This window comes from Anoplolepis gracilipes, chromosome 7 (assembly GCF_047496725.1).
Source record: "Anoplolepis gracilipes chromosome 7, ASM4749672v1, whole genome shotgun sequence".
Lineage (NCBI taxonomy): Eukaryota > Metazoa > Arthropoda > Insecta > Hymenoptera > Formicidae > Anoplolepis > Anoplolepis gracilipes.
This window is the reverse complement of record NC_132976.1, coordinates 10,497,605-10,522,768: the sequence shown is the minus strand read 5'-3', so window position 1 is coordinate 10,522,768 and position 25,164 is coordinate 10,497,605. Positions and strand designations below refer to the sequence as shown.

Sequence of the window (25,164 nt, the reverse complement as noted above, 5' to 3'; positions counted from 1 at the left end):
ATATATGTGTATATATATATATATATATATATATATATATATATATATATATGCAGGGCTGATGAGCGCGCGCGGTCGCCGACCAACGGTAGGAAGGGACTGAGGATTACGAGTGGTGGCCCTTGCTCGCCCTGGAGAGAAGCAGACTTGCGTACAGAGGTACACTTTTGGCGCTCGTTCGCACACGGCGAAAGCAAGACGAGCGAAGCGAAAAACACGAACGAGGACCTCACCGATGCGGAAGAGATTGACGCTGCTTCAATGATTCTTCGACTTCGTTTCGTTATCGAGGAATCGTTAACTCTCCGTTATGTAACTTTGGAGTAATAACACATGGAGTGGCACACTCTTTGCTTGGGTTTTTCTTTTTTTAATTAATCTCACGATTGATATTTATACGACTACGTTTTTCGTTTTTTCGAAAGAAGGAAATTCTGAAAGATTTATTTTATGTAAGAAATCTAAAACGTTTATTATTTTATTATATTTTTAAAAAATTGCAGAATTAATATTGTATATCATTCTAATTAAATAAATTAGATTGGCCAATAACAGCAAAGATTTCTCCATACAGGGGCATAAGTAAAAATCATTCAACTATCACCTTGGAATTTTGTCGAATTTTCTTCTTAATTTTTTTATGATGTTTGATCGTTGTTAATGATCTTGCAATTTTTCGTGATAAAAGTGCGATATAGAAAACACGTGCACGTAATTTTTCCGCGACAAACGCGTCGTCGAAATCGAAAATGACCAAGCCTTGCTGCATGATTATCGCGGAAAGAGCACAACGTAACTACTCGTCGCTATTTTCGGAACGCAGAATATACGGCTGGAATTTTTTTTGGTGCACGTACCCGACGACAGGAACGTGCCAGGAAGAAAATAGCCCGGACCAACGGCGCGAATCTCGCGGCCCGGAAAGACGACGCGGCGGTGAGCAACTTCCACGAAAATTAACATATAGGCCGCTGTCTATGCGAGCACGTGCGCATTTAGAATAACAATTAAGAATACCGTGTATATAGACGATGTAAAATGTTTGCTCTTCGAGTAATATTTTTATTATGAAAACGTGTCATTTAACAAATCAGTCATTTTTAATCTTAATTGTACAACTTGTTGCTACTAAAATGGCGAAAATTAAATGTTATTCTCGTAATAAATAAATCAAAAGAATTACGTTGAATATTAAATAAAATATTTAAAAATAAATATTCGATTTTGATTAATAAGAGTACATATTTAGCGTCGAGTCAGAGTCAATGGATATTATTTTGAGGAAACACAAAAGAGATTAATGTTAAAATTTGTCACGCACCACGTTGATATTGACCTCAGAGAACAGCCGCATCGTTGTTTTTCCATTAAACTCGCTATTATTCGCGCAGTGTCAAATCGAACGCAACAAAAAATCTTACGATTTATCGGTCATAAATTTTTCCGCGAACAAATGTTGGAATCGTACGTGTTTTCAGCCGTAATTTTCCTGCCGTAATTCACGGCTGGAAGACCAAAGGGTTATAAGTCGCAAAACTCGCGCGAAAGTACTGGTCTTATGAAATAAACTGTTGCCAGCATCTGTGCGCGAGTGGAATAAATTCACTTGGAATCTCGCTTGTTGTCTCGAATTCCGGTTCTCCTCGATATGTACATGCAAAATTCAACACATTTATAAATACAGAATAATTCGTTCGCGATGTACTTCTCCTTAACGGAATAAACATAGAAATTAGGATTAATAATGTACAACAAAAGAAAATTTATAAACTTCTGTACTAATATAAAGTAATTCGGTAGAAACGTTATTACTTAAATTTTTATGGCGATTAAAAACAGTATTAATAAATAATAAAAATTATCTAAAAAAATTGAAAAAGTTATCAAATAGTGTTATATTGTAAAATAAAACATGTTGTATCAATAAATAAAATCTGTAGATTTAATTCTCCAAGTGTTACATTCAAAATATAAAATACGAAATATAAAAATACTATTGAATTTAATATTGGTTAGTTCATTCATTAAACAAGATGCAGTATAATTTATCCATTCCGAACGCGTAACGAGTTTTCACCGCAAACGCGCAGTACAAAATATCGCGCCTCTAGTAGTGGCATTATTTCGCGCGTCATGAGCAAAATCCGCTTTGCTGAACGAGGTCTTGATAAACCGTTCCCGTCCCCAATTACGGCTTTGAAACAACCCTTCGGCCACATGCGTCCATGGAGTTTAAAAATTAATAAAAAAAAATATTCAATGCAAGATCTCCGTAATCAACTCTGTCATCGTACGTTACGCTAATCACGTTTGTGTCGGATGAAAATTGCGATTTTTGCAACTTTATTCCACAGTGGGCTATTATTTTCGAAGTCAACCGGGATGCCATACTGGCTTCATGTTAAATTCCTCGCGCTTCGCGTTGCGCGCAAGTTTATCGCGTTACGTATTACTTGCGCCGTTTCATGTTTACAACTATGTAGTACATAACTGTAACTCATGTAATATAATTTACAGTGAAGCGAAACGCATTTTCCGTCTGTTGGCCGCCGTGCCGGTAACAAGTTACGGCGAGCAATCAGGCGACATCAAACACGTTAAATCCGCGGCACCGAATCCCCATTTCCACCTTGGAAGTTTGGAAAGAGAGGTGCTTTGACATCGGGGAAAAAGTCGCAATTACTCGCGCTCGACATAATACAAAGTCGATACGAGAAAATCCGAGAGGCCATGTCCTTCCTACCCTTTCGCTTGGCGGCACAGCCTCGTTATTATTTCCGATCATAACCGTCCAATCCCCATCGAGGAACGACAGTACCATCCTCGAACCCTTTGTGACAGAGGGGTCAAGTCGATCGATCGAGAGATCGGAATGTCGGGACGGAAACATAGACGTAGACAGTGAGCGCCGACAACGCGATGGCTGGCTCGTTTCCAAATCCGTTTAATTTCGTTTACGGAACGCGAGGAATAGCAGCGGCAGTCTTGCTACTGTCCGTTTACCAGGATTACGCGAATGCATCGCGACGGGATTGCTGAGTTTGCCGTATTCACGTCGAATCCAACCGATCACGTTAGACTACGCGATTGACGTTTAAACGTTGAACAGCTGATCGCCTGACAGCGTAAAAAAATCAGTTTTTTAAAAAACGCTATTAAACAAATAGCCTAGTAAGCTTGTTGTGAATTTAAATTACAATATGTATGAGCTTCCTGACACATCTTTTTCATCGAATAATAATAAATTTAAAATATTGAAGTTGAAAATAGATTATTTTAACTTTTTTTTAATTACCAGCGTGAAATCAATGTAAAACAATTAAATTACAATCAAAATTAAAATCTTTTTTAGTATATTGTTTTTATATTATTAAAATTTTACATTGTTTTATTTATTTTTTTTTTAATAAACAAGCTTGTTATCTCCCATAAAATTATTTTACGTATCACTTTTTTTTCAATATAGTTATTGAATACTCAACCAAATTGTGATATATCACCCATTAAAAAAAAATCACATATAATTCATTCGTGAAAACTTACTTCCAAATTTCCAAACACTCCTAGTATCGAATCATCGTGGGTGCAGAGACCGGTGTTTAAGGTGGCCCCGGGGGTTAATTCGTTCCTACGCCATCTAATCGCATTACTCTCTTAGCTCGCGAATTTCCTTCTTCGGATATAATCGGGTGAACCGAAGACATAAGTTTATTAGCCGTAGCGTAAACTTGACGAAATTGCAGTTTAGTAAGTTCATATTATCGAGTCGTCATTAGATCGAAAAAAAGTATGAAACCGACAGGTGGACTGACTAGATAAAATTGGAAAAGAAAATGGATTACTCAATGATTCGTGTACGTTTATCGTGCAGCTCGCATACATTTAGCGAAAAAAAATTAGCGTGAGATATTTCCTAAACTATGCATCAGCAAACTATAAATTATTTATTTTGTTACTGCTATTTGATCATTCACAAATGTGATATTTTGTTGCTGCAATATGTGAAGAAATATATATTTTGTTGCGGAAAATATATAATTATTTAATACATCTCTGAAGAGAATTCACCACATGTGCGAGCATAACCGGCTAACCCAGAATAATATGTTACGTAAATAGATTAATAATTAATAGCTTAAAGGTCATTTCCAATTACAGTTCTCCTTCTTTTCTCTTTCTTTAAAAATCTCCATTTTTAGAAGCTTGATTTTTAGGAATCGTCTGACGATCAAGGTATTTATAACAATGTTTCATCTTTTGCGCGCGTGCACATATACAATCATGATCATACAAGAACTGGAAAGCTATAAAAAATAAAGTATTATGATAAATGCCAAATAGAATGCAAAGTAGATGTAAATAATACTATGTTTTTAAAGTAAAAACTCATCATAATAAAGTATAAAACAATTCAGAAGATTAGCATATATTTTTTGCTAGCCTTTTTTTTTAATAAACTGATCATGTAATGTTTATTATGTCAAATAACACGTGTAATATTATGTTTTTAAATTAAATCTGTAAAATTTACTTGAAAAAAAAAACATGTGCAAAAAATAATGTTTTTCTGCTCTATCATATAGTTATAGACATGATATATTTGATTATATTTAGAGACATGTATTTGAAAATATGAATTAATTAATTTCTATATTCTTATTTTAATTTTGATAATAATAGATTCGTCTCGAACAACTGCTCCAAATCTTCCTAGTTCAATGTCATCTATCCTCCTTTAAATAATATCAATAATACTAATTATATATAAAAACAGGCAACGAATTATCTTCAACTTAATTTGATTATCACAACTTTGAAGATTATCTAATAGATAAGAATATATAAGATGACATTGATTACTAATTTTTTTACAATATAGACAAATAAATAATTGAGATAAAAAAAAAATTATTTATATCTTCTTTTTTTTAAAAGCCAAAAAAAGTAAATGAACTATACATGTCATTTTTCTTTAATATATATTTCATCAATTTTTATTCTCGCCTATTTCCAAAGTAAGAGTATACGATTCCTATCAGAATTCTCTTGGTATGTAAGATCATTCGATAAGAAAGATACAGGAATATATATACATCGAAAGGTATCGGTGTCCGATTTAAAGTCCAGCTGTAACTGTGCATTATGCAGCGTGCTACGAGGCAGTCGTGGAACATTCTCGCTAAGGTAATCCCCACGAAAAGAAATTGCCCTCAGCTACATAATTCAGTGGCTTAATGTTTTAGGAGATGGGATGAGAGAGGGGGACGGGGGGAGAGGTGCGGGCGCGTATGTACTCCTAAATCGATTGATATTTTTGTATTTCTCGGCTGGATGCATCTCGTAGCGCACGGAAATAACACACAGATCGCCCGTGTATGCGCCTATATGTGTGTCTCCGTATCTCTTTCCTCTGCTCTCTCTCTCGCTCTCTCTCATGTTTTTTTTTTCATCGCCTCGAGACCCGCGCGTGTATCTATATACCGAATTCGAAGCACGGTAAACGCATTTATCAAGCTGCGCGAACGTTGCGCGAGTAGAAACGGGAGAGTGATGGGCGCGCGTTGTGTTAACGCCACCCAATGGCGTCGCTATATTTTTTGCACCGTTTTATACGAATCACACTCTTGATTCTTATTAACTCAACATGAAAGATATAGAAATATATATTAAACACATACACGCACGCTCACAGTATATAAATATTTAGAAATAAAATTAATCAAAACAATATCATGTAGTATTAATTAATTTAAATATATGTGTACTATTCACACAAATAAAATATGATTTATTAAATAATTTAAATAAATTTATTTATAATTAATATTTTCGAAGGATTATCTAACTAAAATTATTATTTGGATACACAAGCGTCACTAAATATATATTAAATTATCGAATGTATATTTGCTTTCTTATTTGAAGAAGTAATACATTTTAAATTGTTTTAAATTGTTTGAGTTAGTCTGTGTGTGGATTAATGTTAAATATCGATTTCATATATTTCGCGATATCGGATAAATATTATCATTATTTTATAAAGCTGACATGAAATTAAATTCAAAATAACCGTGTTTGAGTTCGAAATGTGCGAATTATTGATCTTGATCAATAATTAAGTTTATATTTAAATAAGATAATGAATACAAATTTCTTTCATATTTTCCGTGCATATTTTCTATGTTGAATTTGCGTCAATAGCTCGTTATACATTTTGGTTATTTCTTACTACATAATAGTTACGCCCCTGGTTCGTATATAGCCGACGGCCACGTGTGGGACCGACATACAATCGCGCACGTACAAACGAGAGAGGAGGCGTCGTTTGCGTCGGGTTAAAGTATGTACTCGCATTTACGCATTTACTCGCACCGGCCACGTATAAACGACAATAGTTTACGCGTGCACGTGGACTATGCAAATTATCTTTTTACGCACGTGCAATCTATGCAGATAACACGTAATCTATGTAGACACGTTTATAATATGACTTTGTACTACTCGTGTTTTGTTATTTTTTTTTATGTAAACTAATTATTTAAATCTGTTATTTACCTTTATAAAGTTACTGTTTAAAAATAAAGATTTATTTTTTTTTTTTTTAAGAAAAAGTAAATTAAATATTATTTTATAATGAATTATTTATTTTGGACTTATTCGAATATTTGCACAATAAATATTTAGATTTCTCTTTTTTATTGAATTATAGGATGTGTATTATCATCATAATATGTATGTATGTATGTACGTATATGTGACTTGAATATATGAAATAAATAATTTGATATTGAATTCGTGACTCATAATTCATATAACATAATTCATATTTATAATGTTATTCCGATTTTTATTTCACATTTACATCGATTATTCTTAGCGAAATAAATTATGTTGATATTCTACGATAACTAATTTTAATGCTCAATCATTAGATTTTTATTCCGAAAGAATTTTCATATATAGTATATAAAATTTAAAAAGAATCAGACGGCTACGGATTTGCTAAATGACATATGAATACGGAATATAATCGAGAATAATTTAGCATTAAGGATGTATAGAGAGTACCGGAAATATTTCACGAGGATTTATTACGTCACTAGCGTTTTAATCACGTCTCCTTCCCTTTTCGTCTTCGATCGAGTTTGTCGGTGCGCATGGCGGTACGATGAGCTCGACAACAAACGAGCTTTAAGAGAAAACCACGGCTCGCCCGGCGGTGTTCGTGCCGGGTGTGGGTGGTAAAACCGTCAGGGAAGGGTCACAGAGCAATGGAATCGCAAACGAGCGGCAAGAAAGAGCGAAAACGAGATAGAGAACATAACAGGAACACAAAGAACGAACGAACAGAAAGAAGAGAGAGAGAGAGAGAGAGAGAGAGAGAGAGAGAGAGAGAGAGAGAGAGAGAAAGAAGAGATAACAATTTTTCACTGTTCGTGTCGTTCGATTCTTGGTCTTTTATTTCTTACGAATGACAGCGTTTTATATATGACATACGACACAAACTTACGATGACGTATATACGGAGGCAACGAGCTCGATAAAGGCGTCGATAAGCGACACGTCAAAGTATTGAAATGACGAAGCGTGCAAGAAAAAAAAAAAAAAAAAAAAAAAAAAAAAAAACTATCTAAATATTCGCGCTGTATCATATCATCATTATATAATGATAAAAATACTCGATAGAATTTAATTACGTCAAAAGTTTTTGAGACCTATTTGATCGTCAATCTCTTCATGTACATCATCATTGTGCGCGTAGATTTCGCGTTATCGCAACTAAATTCAGTAGATAACAAGAAATGAGAGAGAGAGAGAGTTAGATAGAGGTAGAAAGTTCGTCGGTACTATTGCAGGGAAACTAAAGGAGGAGAGATAAAGGAGAGAAGCTGCAGTAGAGAAACGGGAAGTATCATTTGCCTACATAGACCTTCCCGTTTCCCTACTTTGCCTAAATGACGGCGTCTTCTCATCTAGGGTGCACTCTCGCCGCAACGCTGCCACCGCCGCGAGTCATCCGCCGTCGAGATATAACGACGCCGAGAGGTCGACGTCGACGTCGACGTCAAGACGAGAAAACAGCAGCAGCGGCGGCGGCGGCGGCGGCGGCGGCAACGGTGTGGGTGTGGATATATATCGCAAGCCCCGGATGGTAGCTTCAAACGAAAACTCTGCCGCGTCCAACGAGTTTGTATTGAGCGTAGGAGGTAAAAGCACCAACGGCGCTGCGGGGAGAGTAAGAGCGAGATGAGAGAAAGAGAGATAGCGGCAGGACAACGTGAGAGAGAGAAAGCGAACGAAGCTTCCGAATAAAGCGAGTAGAGTGGGTCGACGAGCAAACGAGAGAGAGAGAGAGAGAGAGAGATGGGAGCAAAAGAAAGAGAGGCAGGGAACGTGATAGCGCGGAAAGAGAGCAAGAAAGAGGGACAGAGGCTCCTCGTAACGCGCGATGCTGCTGCTGCTGCTGCTGCTGCTGCTGCTGCTGCTGCTGCTGCTGCCGCTGCAGAATGAGGCTGGGACGAGGGAAACGCGAGTGGGGTGGGGAACTGCCGCAGACCTCGGTCTACCGTGGTAGGTGAGGTGAGGTGGCAATCAATAAATATACAGAACCGACGAAGAGCGAGGGAGACGGAGGGTGGCCGAGCGAGCGAGCGAACGAGCGAGTGAACGAGCGAGCAAACGGCGACCGACCGAAAGCGAGAGAACGACAGAAGGATAGAGGGGGAGGGAGAGGGAGAGAGAGGGAAGGAGAGAGAAACATCTCGCTGCTTGCGTCCGTTCGTCCGCTCGTGTTCGTTCGTTCTTGCGTCCCCAAAGCCCTACGGACCTAAGCCCGGAGTGAGGACGAAGAAAAAGCGACGCGACGGAAGAGCGACCGAGACAAGTCGCCGACGAAGACTGAGACGGATGGCAACCGATGGACAGGAAGCTGGGAAGGGAAGGACGAGGGATAAGAAGGAAGAGAAGGAGGGAAATACGGAAAACGCAGCGGAGAACAACTCGGGAGAGAGATCTCGCCCGAGGTTGAGGGGAAAAGATGCGACTCGATGGCGGTCCAGGAAACACGAAGAGGGATGATGGGTCGAAGGTGAAGCGACGAAATAAACGACGGAAGTCTCGTCTTCGTTCGGAGAGGAGATCGCCTCTCTACGAGAGAACGAAAGTAGTACCGATTTTCGAGGCGCAATTCGAGTAAAAAAATAAAGAGCGCAAAGTGCATTCCTAAGTTGCATTAACATTCGATCCTGTCATCCTTACACGCGCGATAATTTAGCTATTACATACAACGTAAGCTCTCTTTCATGTAGGCTACGCAATATAAATTAGAAATTCTTATTTACTATTATTATAGTTGGAGAAGCTGGTTTTGATTTGGCTCCTAACTCACGACACTATTGTCATCTCTTCTCATTAATCAATATTTTTCACATAAAAAATGTATAAGAATTTATAATATGTGTTACAATTGAAAGTATTTTTAAGATAGCTTGAAACTACATAAATGGCGAAATATAGCGTTCAACGATAGAAATGTCAGAAAAAAATGTAAACAGTGCAACACAAATCGAACAAAGATCTCTTATAAAGAATCTGAATCCTTTTTTCTTGTCAATCGATTCAATAGAATTTTTATTGAAATTAAAGTGTCGAAAAAGTTTAAAGTATCTAAGACTAGCGCTGAAAACAAATCTGATCGAAAAATTGCGATACGTGAGACCTGAAGTTCTCTCCTTTGTCGCGAAGAAGTGGTCGAGAGTCGATGGAAGGAGCCTTGATAACCTTGGGCAAAGAGAGAAAGAGAGGGAAGGGTGAGAGAGAAAGGCTGGATACGATGTGTGCGCACGCGGGACTAATTGATTTCGGGATGGAGTAAGAGAAAGAGAGATAAAGAGAAAGAGAGAGAGAGAGAGAGAGAGAGAGAGAGAGAGAGAGAGAACAAGAAAGAGATAAAGAAAGAAAGGAGGCCCTCCGCTCGTTAAAACGGCGCTGATAAATCGTGTTGACGCGCGCGAGAACGTATTGGGCCCACTTTATATCATGCATCCGCTTTCAAACGACCATGTAAATCCACGGCAAGTGCAACGGCGTCATAATGGCGCGAGAGATATAAGAAAGGACTCATTTCAGATCGTGCGAAATATCTTTGATGCTCGCTTTCATTAACTATGAAAAATTATACGTTATTTGTATAACGAATGGATTATATTGATAAATATACTAGTATTAAGTTGATGAATTTAATTAATAAACTATATATATATATATATATATATAAATCGATACATAAATATGACACCCTGGAAAAAGAAAATATTCGTGAGACTAATTTGTAACTTACGTATAATTGCACTTTTATCTTTATTAATATCAATAATGAAATTTTCTAAAAGAAGAGAAAAATCTCAAAGTCTTAAAAAGATCTTGAAGAAAATCTCTTTTACGTTTAATCTTTTCGCGTGATTTTTATGTAAAATATTTTAGCGATAACTTGCGATTTACTGAGGCAAAGGTCAACCCTATGCGTGCGTTCAGAAAAAAAGAAAAAGAACTACTCGTAGATAATTTTATTTTTGGTGCTCTCTATTGTAATAATGCTCCAATTTGTCAGCTTATGTACTCGTGGACGGATCGTGCGAAGCCATCTGATTCGGTGTTCGTCACGGAAACGTGCTTCGACGACCGAAATCGGAGTAGCCGGGAGCAAACTTCCTCCTGGACAAGCACGATACTCACGCCGGTAAATATAACGACGTCGGAATTCGTGCATATCCTTTCGAAATACCAAGCACGTGCATCCAAAACGCTTGTTACACGAAAAATATTTACTCGTTTCGCTTAAACAATATCGTATGGATGGAAGAAAGAGGGGAAGAATTTCTGTCCGCGTTCATAGTCGCGTCGTGAGAAATTAGGAAAATCTCAAGGAAGAGTATAGTATCATCACAGATATACAAATGTTATACAAAGCGGAGAGAATTGTTACAGTATACAAGCTACAGATGATTAAATTAACGAAATGTCATCGTTACTACGAATGCAACAAATACTATTGACATTATTTATATATCCGCAGAAATTTATTTCTTCCGAAATCGATCCTTCGCAACATTCTCGCTAATTTCTCCGTCTATAATTAACTATCAAAGTTATCCGGAATATAATTCTGGCGGATATTGGTTATTCTACAAATAGATATTTAACCGACGCGCTGAAGAAACCGGCCGTTAGAGCGCGAAGAGAGCGCTCTCCTATTATCGGACTTCTTTCTCCGATTTATCTTCGTCGATTCGCATAACGACGCCGCTTATCGGCGACGTAGTCATTCCGCGTTACGAGCGGAAAAGGGAGAGACATAAAAATGGGAGAGGGAGAGAGAGAGAAAAAAAAAAGAATAGAACGAAACGAGCGAAAATGACTTACCGCCGAAGAGTGCAGTAGGATCGAGCAACGGATTGGCCTGGTCCGCCTGGAGTTTCTCGGAGGTGGAGGTGGCGCCCGGAGTTGCCGCCGTCGTCGCTTCAGCCCCGCCACCTCCGCCGCCTCCACCGCCCCCGCCCGATGCGGAGTTCTCCTTCTCCATGCCAGTCCCCTGAAACACACCGGCACACGGTTTCGTTACCAGAGAGATTATATTACTCTCGCGCGAGTCCGCATCACCAAGGACTCCTTCTCTCCGCACGTTCTTTTTATCTCGAAAAACCCGACGAGAGGGAGGAGATGGAACAGGTTTCGCCGATATTTACGGCGGTGTTACACACCCGCCGCGGTCGGGTGTCTCGAAATTTCGGCGCCGAATCGGGATACGCGATTTTTCCTGCAAAGCCTCGTCGTCTTCTCGATGCTTCGGCAGCTTGTTACTTGAAAAGAACAACAAAAGCTTTTTATCGATCGACTCGTAACGGAAAATACTAAAGAAGTTACTTTTATATAAGAAACGCATATAACGTGCTCGAAAGTACAACGAAATATATATCGACAGTTTGGAATCCAAAATATAAACTTAAATGAATATACTCGGTTATCGGATAACGCTATACACGGCAAGTACCTACTGTATCGAAAAGATATAGCCGTGTCAATGAAAACAATCGAAGTAGAAAGATTACGTTTTCTCTTATTCTCTACGTACACAATAGCCTACAACGTGGAACTGCATTGTCATCTAGATCGAAGAGACAGCTCTTTCACCTAATTAACCAGGCCGCTAATGAAAAACATTCACCAATTCTCGTGGAATTTCTCAAAAAACGAAAAAAATAGCATTTATATCTCGAGCGTAAACGCACGCGCGCGCGCGCACGCGCGCACATACACACGTACACACAAACTTTGCTCGCATTTGCATTTGACGACTGTTTACCAGTCGAAGAAAGGCTTCCTCCTCCGGCAGCGCTTTAAATAAAGGTCGTTCTCCCCTCCACACCACATAACACACACATACACATGCATGTACCTTTTCCCCTCCAGCGCTTCAATCAGCTGACTGGCGCACTCTCCTCCCGCTGTCGCCGCCGCCGCCCAGCTGTTGTATAAATATATACATCGTTACAACGTTAGGTTAGATTAGATTGGGTTAGGTTAAGCTGATACTAGGCTAAACGCTACACAAGCGAGAACGCCGCTATTATCATATAACCAGTATAGTTATCATATGTCCGAATGCAAGAGACACTCTGATTATTCTTATCACAAGTGCGTTAATTAATTTTCAAGAAATAATTTTTCATCGCGCATATCTTTCGATTCTTGTTCAGAAACTCACGCTTTAGTCGCATCGTTCATACACACGCGTCTCGTATTTTCGCTGATATTGCGAATGCAACGTCCAGTTTAACGTGTTAAATTATGCGTCTCGATGTCTTTTCCGTCTTCAAAGAGTCCAGTTTAAAGAGGCGCGACAAGTTCATGCGTGAATGTATTGTTAAGCGATAAATGGTTTCTATAGATTTCATGCCACGAAATGTATTTGTAACTATTATTAACTTGTTTGTTCTTAGATATAATTGTGCATCGCAAGCTAAAATGTCCCGATGCATCTTCTGTCGCCAGTCGCACAAGTGAAATGTAATCTCAAAACAGAAGGATCCGTTCTTGACGTGAATTAATCTTAATTTTTATTGAAAATGTAATTTCCCTCTACTAAAGAAAGTATCATACTTATATGAATAAATTATATAAATAAATTGCTGCCGAAAAATCTATTTATTTACGCGTTTAAATACATAGTAGAATATGTGCCTATTAAAATTTGCACAACATATATCGAATATTTTCTGATATGATCTAGTGAATGAAATTTATTTAATAACGCAATAACAGAGAAAAAAATTTTTTTAATGAATGTTATTCCATTTCATACACATATATATTCACTAGAAAGTGTCGGATTAATATTGTCACTAAACTCGGATAAGATAATTTATGTATACTAATGCTATGGTATACACTATACACAATAGCTTTCATTCGATGTACTATGAGTTCGTCATGCGATCGTTATCAGCGATATATCGATTCGAGGTGGCCTCAGTTTTTATCAGTTTGTGTTGAAAGTCTTTGTTGAAAAATTTTACATCTAGGATTTCTAGGGCCGTGTAATCGATTCATTGAATGATGGCGAAAGTAGGTATAAATAATTCTTTATTCTTGTTAATCTAATGGATAAAGAAAGTACTTATTGCTAGCATTGAACGACATTGCAAGAAGAAAAGAAGAAAGTAAGATAATCCGATTTGAATATTTCAGTAGCATTTCTAATGCACGCGTTTATGTTTTTCGCGCATCTCTTTTTTATGGCCTTTTTTATAAGTATAAGCTACTTTCTAAGAGGATTATTACAAAATGTCTCCTTTATATTTAAATACAGAATATATATGTATGTTAATATGTACTAGAGATTATGAAAAAAATTAACGAATTAACATATAATTAATCCTTAAAGGACATATGAATTATTTTGACTTTGATTAATATTTAAACAATAAAATATTTCCAAGGTCTTAATTAATAAAAAACCGTTTAAAATTTTAACTTTTGTTGTACATGATTATTTTATATAGATATCTTGTATAAAACAATATATATATATATATATATGTAATATAATATAAATTTGGTATCAGTAAAGCAAATAGCAAAATAGTAGAAAATATTAAAACCCTTCTGTTCCACAGTTATCTAAAAGATAATTTCCAGCAGCAAAGAGGAACTATGCGGCTTCTTTTGCCAATTACAAACCAAAGGTTTCGCATGCATCGTCATTCACAAAATTTGAAAGTGAATAAAAGCCATTGTATTTAGTAAGAGTCTCTTTCTATCAACTGCTCTGTACAAAATAATTGTTTATGTTCTATAGATATTGAAATGTTGTCCGATATTATCGTAATAAGTATTTACTACAATATGTGATATATATATTGTATAAAAGTTAAATCCCAACGTCAGTAATTATCATAAATAATTTCTATTGTTGTTTGATTGACAAAGAAATATACATTTAACTGCTTTAAAATACATTATCGATATTATCCATAACAATAAAGAAAAGAAGCTCAAAATCCATGTAATATATTTATGTATTGATAAAATAGAGTAGTTTCTACTTTACTATACAAAAAAAATGTAAACTCTATAAAATTATGAGAGAGAGAGAGAGAGAGAGAGAGAGAGAGAGAGAAAGAGAAAGAGAAATTGAGTGAAATTATTATAACACTTTTAACTCAAATATTCAAATTCATATTTTAATAACTTTTACTTTTGCTGAAAACTTGCAAACTATGTTTTAATAATTTAATATATATTGTCGCCTTGTTATACTTTTATTAAATACGATGGAAAATATCTTCCACAAAATTAAAGTTATCTTTTAAACTCATTTTTTTTACAATAATTCTTCTCTCAAATACCGATCAAAGAAAATTTAAAGTTTGAGATATTGATGAGACAATAGTTTGGCCATTGCTTTTAAGTTTTTCATATCTTGGGTAATTATAATAATACTTATTGTTAGAGAAAAAAAGGGAAAATCAATGTAAAGCGAATTAATTGAATCTAATACTTCAATTTGTTTCAATTTTTTTTCTCACGCAGTTTTGATCGCTCCCGTAATTTTCGAATTCTTATGTTTGCGAAATATCAGAATCTGTGGTCGAAATTATCATTTCCATCCGACGAGCATATAATTAAATGTATCTCCCAGGCGCACCGAATAACATGAATAAGCGCGAGCTCGTGCAATTATTACCGCTGCAGTGATCCTACCTATTTCTCCAGAACATTTCTTTATTCTTATGTAGATCATGAATAATCCACAGATATGAATGCTTATAATTAAGTGCACCGATACTTTCACTTCTTTGTTGCAGAATATCACGCATTACGATATTCAATTATTTGCAAAGTGTCAATAAAACCGCTCGTAATAATCGAGAGAGATATTTGTTCTTATAACCAATAAATAATCACAAAAATTAATGTTTATTACTAATACATATTGTAATAAAAGTATAAGAATAATATTTTAATACTGTAATAAAAGTATAAGAATAATATTTTAATACTGTAATAAAAGTATAAGAATAATATTTTAATTAATTATCTTTTTTAAACAGCGCTTTCAATTAATGAATAAAAAAACTGTTCAAACCTCAACTAATGAATGTCGTTAATTAATAATGTTACAGATTAATATTGGAGTTACATTATCGTGATTTAATAATAAAATAATATAAGAAATAAAGTATTGATACATGGATAATATCGAGTTATCGTAAAAAGTTCCATTCGAGATTCGACGTCGTCGTCGTCATCCGCAAGGCGTCCGCCGGAATATCCGGGCGAGCCCGCGACCCTACCCGGTTTTCAGCCGAGCAGGCACACTTCGAGATGCTCGTAAATTGGCGAGGAAGCGAAGGGAGAGAAACGGGGATAGAAAGAGTGTGCAGGGGAGAGAGGTGGACGTCTTAAGGCGAGGGAATGGCGGGGGCAGCGAGCCGAGGGCAAAAGGAAGACACGGTCGACCATCGATTTCTCGACCCGTATTACGCTCCTTTCGACTTCGGCTGGGAGAAACTCGGTTGAAGCACCATCGTCGTCGTCGTCGTTGTCGTGAGAAAGAGAGAGAGAGAGAGAAAAGAGCTTGCGACGAGAAAAAACATTCCGTTTGTTCGCAAGATTCGAATGTGGCCTTTGCCACCCTGAATACGCATTCGGTTACAATTTATCGCGTTTATTCCCGTGCTTGTCTTACTGTCTGTTTTGCATAACTCGTTTATATTAATACGAATATTTCAAATCACAACAAACCTGTTGTTTCAAGTCTAGATAGCAAAATAAAAATTAGTTATTTTAAATTGACATCAACAAAAGTCTCAACTTTTCGTTAAAGTTTTCGAGAGAATATTAAGAATGTCATATCCCTTACTTGTTATTAAGTATCATACATATTATATATTGTATAAGAATTCCCTATTACTATAATTTAATGATTATTTACATAATTATACTCGTTTATTCTTGAATGAAATAATGTGTTGGCAAATGTGCAATGTATACATTTAGTATTTACATACTTTATGCACTCTTAATTGATTGTGAGAGAAACGTTTGATATATGTTTCGCGATATTTTTATATCTCACACTAGACTTCAACATAATTGCTATGCTGACAATATCTTACTTTTTATAGTCGCTGTAAAAATTAGGTTTAATATTTCTTATGTAAACTCTTTTATGTACATGTACAACGACGCTAGACGACGAAAACGAGATAGAAAGAGAGAGAGAGAGGTACACATATACATGCATAATTATGTGCACTCACGAGCGTTGCATCGATGTCACTGTGTCGCATCAGATAATACTTCCATATACGTTAATTATATCCGATTCCACTCCTCCATGTTTGAAAGAAAAACACATAGTCACACGCGGACCTTGTAACATGAATGTTTCATCGTGAAGCGAGCGTATCGTTATGTCGTAACAGTAATTAGCGAATTTAAATAGAACACTAATTTGCATCAAGTCCATCGCTATCCCCGTTAATTACTGTAATAAAACCAGATGCACGTGAATATAATAATATTTGACGAACCGGAATCTTGTTTCGAAAAACTTGCAAGAGACGAGCATGAAATAATAAAGTGAGACGCGTAACATCGTACTATCAAATTGCATGTTAATGTGGATCATACAACAGTGCGATCTTTAAGCTTATCGCTTGAAAGAACAGACAATTTTATAATTATAGCCTTGAGAAAATCATCGTAAAGCAATGATACGGTAGATTTTAAATCAAACAAAAGTTCAATTATCCAAAAATAACTCCAGAAATTCGCTAAATATCCGCGTAATTGCAAAATTATTAATTGAATTACTTAAGTTTAATGAGGGTTTGAAAATATTACGAATGCAATATTTTTAGTATCATTACACAGAAAGTCCCATAATGTATAGTATATATAATAAATAATGAAATAAATCTTGATTGGTTCATTAATCTTCCGATAAATAATTTAATTTTTACCTTATCGTAAGTCATATTATGATAACGCTGTTAGATAAGAGGTGAAAATGTTATTGTCACAGCCTTATCGTGATAACGCAAAATAATAATTAAATTTTTACTCTGTGCAAGATATATATAATCTAATGAATGTATATAATAAAAAATAACTTCTCTTCGCAATGTAAAAGATACCATCAATAAGTATACTGTAAGAGAATTACGGATAAAGTGTGTATATAAACTTATTTTTTCTCAAACTGTGATTAAAAAAAAAAAAAAAAAAAAAAAAAATGCGAATTTTCCTCCTCCAACCTTTCTCTCTTTCGCGCACCTCATGAATCTTAATGTTCATAAATTGAGATAAATTTTCCTCATCATTAATTCGAATTCGTATCATTCGAATTTATTTCGCGCATACGGTGCAGTTTCATTAGCTCATTATTGTTGTATTCAAATCCGCTCGATGTGCAAGAGCCAATTGTGAGACGTACAAAAATGTAAAACGCCAATGCCACTCGACTATTTAAGCGATATTGCAACGAATCGAGACACACAGAAGACGAAGCACGCGAGCCTCGACAGAGTCACGAAGAGCCGCTCGCGGCCGAGCTTCGTTTCCCATTCAATGAATCCTTACATGGAACACGTCGCCGAGGATGGCATTACGTGCATTCCCCGTCCTCTCCGTCGTCGGTGCCGTGGCAGATGGCACTCCTATCTGCGTCAATTACAGGCGGACTTCTCTCTCTCTTTCTCTCTCTCTCTCTCTCTCTCTCTCTTTCCCGTCGGGACGTTTCGAGGGAAGAGATACGTGGCGCAACGAGGACCTCGGATCTTGATGGTTTCGCAGAGAGCGAACCGACATTACGGGCGGCCGCGTTGGTGTGCGGGCAGGAGAAGAGATCGGGATAGAAGCGAGTAGAGAAAGAGAGAGAGAAAGAGAGAGAGAGAGAGAGATCGTCGCAAGAGATGGTGGAGGTGGAGGAGCAGCACAGCAATCAATACAGAACCAGCAGAGCAAAACCATCCCTCGACTACTCTGTCCCTCTCTCTCTCTCTCTCTCTCTCTCTCTCTCTCTCTCTCTCTCTATCTCTCATGTTATCTCGATCTCTTTCTCTTCTGAGGCTCGCCGATATTTCTCTCTCTCTCTCTCTCTCTCTCTCTCTCTCTCTCTCTCTCTCTTTATCGGCCACACTGGTCTCTCTCTCTTTTTTCGATGTCCGTCTCTCTTTCTCTAACCAGCACAAATACGACGGTTGCATGAACGCTACAGTGCCGTTAACGGGGACTTCCCCACGCGCGCGCCGAATACACGTACAGACAACGACATACACAGATGCACATTCGTGCCACCACACACGTGTGCGCGCGCGCGCGCGCACACAACGGGGCGACCGGGGCGTCATGCTATAACGTACATATGTCGCATCGGCTGCAATTATAGCGGCGATGCTCACACGAGAAACGTGCGAGAGCGAGAACGAGCGCGCGGATGCACAAACGCGAGTAGGTGTTTCTCCCGGCCGAGCGCGCATACTTTTTCCGAGAAGCCGGGAATACCGCGGGGAAAACGCGGAGAGATACGCGGAAGCTGTAATAAGCGAATTATGTGGGAGTATTCGCGCGGCGACGATCGATACGAAGAAACGCGCCGGGCGAGCGCGGGTAATCTCTTTCGAGAATGTCGACGCCTACAATGAAAAACCGCCACCCACCCTCCGGCTCGCGGCGAATCGAATCCGAATCGATTGCGAAATGAAGTCATATTAACGCTCAAATAGCACTTCATTCAACCCGTAACGTGATTCTAGCTTGCTACGGCGGAAAAAGCCGCTTTTATGTGTAAAAGATTGATATTCAACAAAATGTTTAAAATTTTTCAAAAAGAATCGTTAAAATCGTCTGTTTAATAATAACGAAATATATAATGATTTAATAAATCGTATAAAGTTATTCGTATGAAACATCATATTTTAAAATTCTTATCCTTTCTAAACTTTGATTGTGCTTTAAATAGAATGGAATTTTTTATGTAACTGTCCTTATTATAATGACACGTGTTGAGCCATTTTATAGCACTCTATTATTGAAAGTTAAAAGAAGCACTAGTTTGATGAGATATTTATAAAAAAAAGATTTTAAACGTGATATACGCGATATATACACAATGCACTTGTATAGCGCTCCCGATGCAAGAATAGAAACCCCCTATAGTGAATTATTAACGCGATGCGCATTCTCGATACATCTATCGCTCGCTTTGCACGGAGAAAAGGATCTGATATCGAAAACGATCATATCTATATATCAGTATACTTACGAAAACCACCGCGAGCTACTCGACTTTCTATTGCCTCGCGGTGAAAAAAGATGCAATTAATAAAGCCGCGGAAGAGCCGTGCGATTTAATGCAATCATACATCGAACACAAATTGCGAAATAAGAGAAGCGCAAAAGCGATAAAATTCGCGGTATCAAATTCGCAATTTAGGGAATGTTACATGTGTGGGCACACAACACATGGACACTGTTTAACGATCTCTCTCTCGTTCGCGGATATATATATCGCCGGCCATACATACATACTATACATACACATATATACATGTATGAAGAGGATTCATGTACTCACGATTAATTACGAAGCCTCAACTCATAGTAGAAGCCGGCTCCACGAGACTCCACATTGCACCTGAAACATAGAAAATATATTACGTCATTAATAACGATGCCGAATGCTCTCGAGGTTCTTATATCAGTCGACCAATGGAATTATGTATTAAGATGCGAGCACGCAGTCATTAGCGGATACTTATCGACTACGTTCGCGAGATCGTTAATCGCTTCGTTATTTCGTATGAAAGCGAAATATCCCCGATCAAAACTGATGATAATGAAACAAATTTCTCGTTCCAGCCACGAGTTATTTTCTCGGTTTTTTTTTTTTTTTCTACAATTTTTATTATCTTTATTCTATTTTAGTGGTGCTATAGCGATTTAAATGTTTGCAACACTATAATTGACATCATTCGCTCATAGACAGAACTATTTCTTCTTGGATTATGTTATGTTAATGCAAACGATCAAAAGACTTAATAAATAAATTATTTTAAGATAAAACTTTAATGATCATTAATAATGTATACTTTATGAATTTATAATAATTATCTATAGAAAAATATTCATTAACGTAACGGAAGCGTTTGTAACCACTGGTATAATTCATAACAGACCAAAATTGAGACTAATTCCAAATAATCGTCGCCATTACACATATCATAACGATTAACTAGCCGCAAGATTCATTGAGGGAGATAGGTGGTTGAATATGATATTCGGTAACTAAGCCTGCGCTATTTGATGCGAAAGCGTATCGTGTGTGTGTGTGTGTGTGTGTGTGTGTGTGTGTGTATATATATATATATATATATATATATACATATATATATATATATATAAACCGTGGAATCACATCGGTATTCGCCTCTCTCTCTCTCTCTCTTTCCCCGTTACTCTCTATCTCTCTCGCGTTCACTCGACTTTTCCCTATCGACGCAGCAAAGTGATACCACAAACAAGTAAATAGACTGCCGGCTGGAATTGACCAGAGTAATATTTGCCATCGATCGCGTTTGCCGCGGGAAAGGAAACACATGAATGCAGCAAAGCGTTTACACTGTCGCACACGCTAATGCATGAATGCCGAGTAAATGTTAGCGTTGCTTGCCTCACTGTTGCAAAGTCGCTATTCGGTGTATCGCGTCTACACATCGCATTTCGACAGAAATTATGATCGGTAGGATGAATATCGCCGAAACGCGTGTGCTAACTAAATATCTAACTAAAACAATTCTACAGCATGTTACGCTATCTCTAGCACACAGAGAGCGATATAGTTATATCTCTTTAAACACTGGTACTTACAATTTTTATGAGCCACTTGCGCGAAACACAATCGACATGTGATCGCGCTCGCTCGTGGCTTACTTGTGGTTTTACCGTAACATAAATTTTTTTAAAAGGCTAATCGGTTAACTATCTAGGTAGCAGTATACAAATAAATAATAATAAATCAATATTATTCTTGTTAATTAAATAGGATTGTCGTCAAACTTTTTAATTTTTAAATACGTATACACACACAAATCTATAAAATTAAAATATTAATAGTACAATGACATAATTGATGACATTTCAGCAAAAGTCAACTAATAAAGCAATTCTCGTTTATACGCGTTAAAAACAGATGAAATAAATACTGAAACATGCATGTGTATGCCCTCTCGTATACACATTTTACGATACATTCATCAACTCAAGAGAGAAATAACTTTCTCTAAAAGAATGCACGTGTATTAACATTGATATTATTCTATCAGAGAAAATAGTCTTCCGTGCCGAAGTCCACTAACCGTGTTCTGGATACAATCCAAATGTTTTACCTTATAAACTAAATTACCACTCAAACCTGGAGACGGCAAGATAGCGTATCTTCACGTAATATTATAATATAAACGGAATAGTATTCTAATCTCTAGAAACTCGAGTAAGAGAAATACTTCGAAATTTCGCGAAAGTCACGTTTACATTCACGCATTAACTGTCTACTAAAATCCTCATCTTTATATTATTTAGCGATGATCGTAAAAAAATTTGTACATTTGAATATACACAGTGAAGAATGCGCCTGACAAATTCTTTGACAATTTAACTGACACTGAAATATTACGCGCTCATATATATAAAAATAAACTATACAGTAGAGAATCTATATATATATAATTTCTCGGAAACGCACGGGAATTCTTTTTTAATAATTCAAATAATTGTACTGTGATACAATCTGAGTGTATACCCATCTCAAATAGCAAGGTTATATATTAATTTTTATCATAGTAATCAAATATCTTCAATATTCATGCTAATCTGCCTTCGCGCGTAGATAAAAAATCTTTGGGGGGAAAAAAACGATGTCATTAGCGCCGAGAAGTCGCTGCTATCTTACATCGTTTTACACGCTTCAGCTTTCTGTACACGTTCGCGAATAATCAATAATCTGTTGTGCAATTAATTACGTGCACTCTGACACGACCTTTAGTTTTCTTCATCGCGCGGAAGACGCGATTTGCTCCTGGTGATGCGGATTAAAGACTTGAGACTCAATGGCTCGCTCGACCTCGGCTGATTTTATCTGCCGGGGCATTAATTCATTAATTAACGAGGAAGGTTCTTATCTGCCGACGTTGATAACGGCCGAGAGCCTCGACCTAGCACAATCTAGCGTAGAAAGCCGGCCAACCCGTGTAAAAGCATCCTGCCTACTTCGGCGATATCAAGCGCTTCAATTGTATTCATAATTCATGAATAACGCGACGCTTGTCGCCTAAACGTCAATCATGCATATGCGCGAATATTTAAATTATCGGTATCGTTTACAATAACGATTAATTTTATTGGCAATACCGCGATGCAAAGCGTCAGAATATTAATCGTTTACCGTTCACTTTTCTCACAGTCTCTCGCAAATTATAAAATATATATACATAATTGTACATTATACCGATTTTATTACTATTGTCTCTTTGTAAATTCAATAAAACTCATTTCATTTTACTTTAAACAGAAAATTGTAAATTAAGAAATAACTACATATTAACGGAGCATTAAAAAAATATATATATATATATATATATATATATATATATATATATATATATATATTGCACAATTCTATCAGAATGCTCTGTAATTAAGAACACGCCTTTACGCGCCTCGTCGATGTTCATCAAAGCAGAACACAATTATCGTCCATTTCTGAGTGCGTACTCTATATATATATATACATACATATATATATGTGTGTGTGTGTGTATGTGTATAATGTAGAATAATAATTATCTTCGATTATCGATCATTTTGAATATACCTGCATTTTGTTCTAGTTTGGCACGAAATGACGAATGGAAACACGAAATGGCCATTTTATCGCTGTTAACTGTTGATACAGTTGAATACCATCACCCACAATCTATTGATTATCATGACCATCGTGGCATACCTTGCCCATCGTTCATCTATTCATGTATAGCCAATTGTTATGTCGAAAATGAAAAACCACAAATGTATTCTAATGTTACATTAAATGTATTAATATGTATTAAATTAGAGTGCAATCGTTATAATCTCTGTCAATTAATTAATTCGCACAAAGGCGTATCCTCAATAGATAATTATGTATTTAAAGAATTAAAGAGTTAATATTTATTATTTAAAACTAATATAAATATTTTATCAGGATATCTTAAAATGCTTGCATTATATATTCTTTCCAATCTGTTGTTTGACTTTGAGTAGACCGTTTTTATGTAACATACCATATCTACAAATTTACAAAACTCATTGTTATATATTAATCATCGTACTAGATAAAATTAATTTCTACATTTATGTAATATATCGAGTTAAGAATTAAAAATAAATTGAGTTTCATCATATTTAAGAAAAAGAAAGCTTAGAAAAGGACAAAGGTGTTCGATAGAGTTCAACGATCTCTTGAGAAAGCGCCTGTAAATTGCGAGTTGTAACGAGAGTCAGCGGGACTGACTGAGTCATCGATATAACTTTACGTACGCACATACGCACGTACGTATACTCGTCACTATTACAGTTTCATTCACAAGCATTGGCACGTTCTTATGCGCTGACGTGCTGACGCACTCCACACACACACAACACACACACACACACACACGCAGGCGCGCACTCGCCATGTAAATATCCACGCACGTATATAAAAAAATTCTATGCTCTTGACGGATAAAGTTTTCTTGGATCGTTTGTGAGTCTTTATAATGATATACTTACATAACACGATAGAACAAAAAACATATCGTAACAAATTTTTTCAGTATTTATTTATGTTTACCTATTTTTAATAAGTGTATATTTTTGTAATAATAATGTAAAATTCGAAATATCTTTTTTCAAAGTTTTCTAGAATTGTATTAAATGGCGCATAATTTTAAAAGTTATGATAAATTTTTGCGAATTTTGAATATTTTTTGACACATTTTTATTCGTTTCTTGATTCTTTCGACAAATAAATGCTAGTTTAATAATGTTTATTACTATAAAGACACAATATACATACATTGATATGCAACTTTACTTATGCGCAAACTGTCAAATTTAATTTCACTCCTGTGTTCAAAGGCTTCTATCGTATGGTTAATTAACATGGCAAACATTTCGCGATACGTATACACGAAGTGCGCGTACATTACGGCGTGAGCATAAACGTACACACGTGAGCTCTCGTGTGCGAGAGAGACCGGGAGAAGAAAATACATAACCCTTTATTTTATGCGCCACCGGCAGCTGCGCGTCCATGTGTGTGCGTATATATGTACGCGTGCACGCGTCGGCCGAGCATTATTCACTATTTTATATATAAACACAACGCTGTAGACACATCGATATATGTATGTACATATATATATACACACACACACATATATATATATATATATATATATATACATACATATATAGTATATATGTATATACGACGTATGTTTACATACGACCTTCTCTATGTACATCGATATCTGGGTCAGTGTCTTCCTCAAGAGTGGTAATTTTGATCCACAATTT

General features: G+C 36.5%; 1 protein-coding gene across 17 annotated transcripts in view; it reads right to left on the bottom strand.

Annotated features, from left to right (window-relative positions):
- Nucleotides 1-25,164, bottom strand: part of LOC140667951 (bromodomain adjacent to zinc finger domain protein 2B) — a 157,675-nt gene that overhangs the window by 34,599 nt on the left and 97,912 nt on the right. For all 17 annotated transcript variants that reach the window (XM_072896376.1, XM_072896383.1, XM_072896379.1 and 14 more), the window contains exons 3-4: nucleotides 20,144-20,203; nucleotides 11,422-11,590 (exon numbers count right to left, since the gene is read on the bottom strand). In XM_072896376.1, the coding sequence (XP_072752477.1) occupies nucleotides 11,422-11,581 (160 nt within the window). In that variant the 5' untranslated portion in view covers nucleotides 11,582-11,590; nucleotides 20,144-20,203. The remainder of the gene's footprint in view (nucleotides 1-11,421; nucleotides 11,591-20,143; nucleotides 20,204-25,164) is intronic.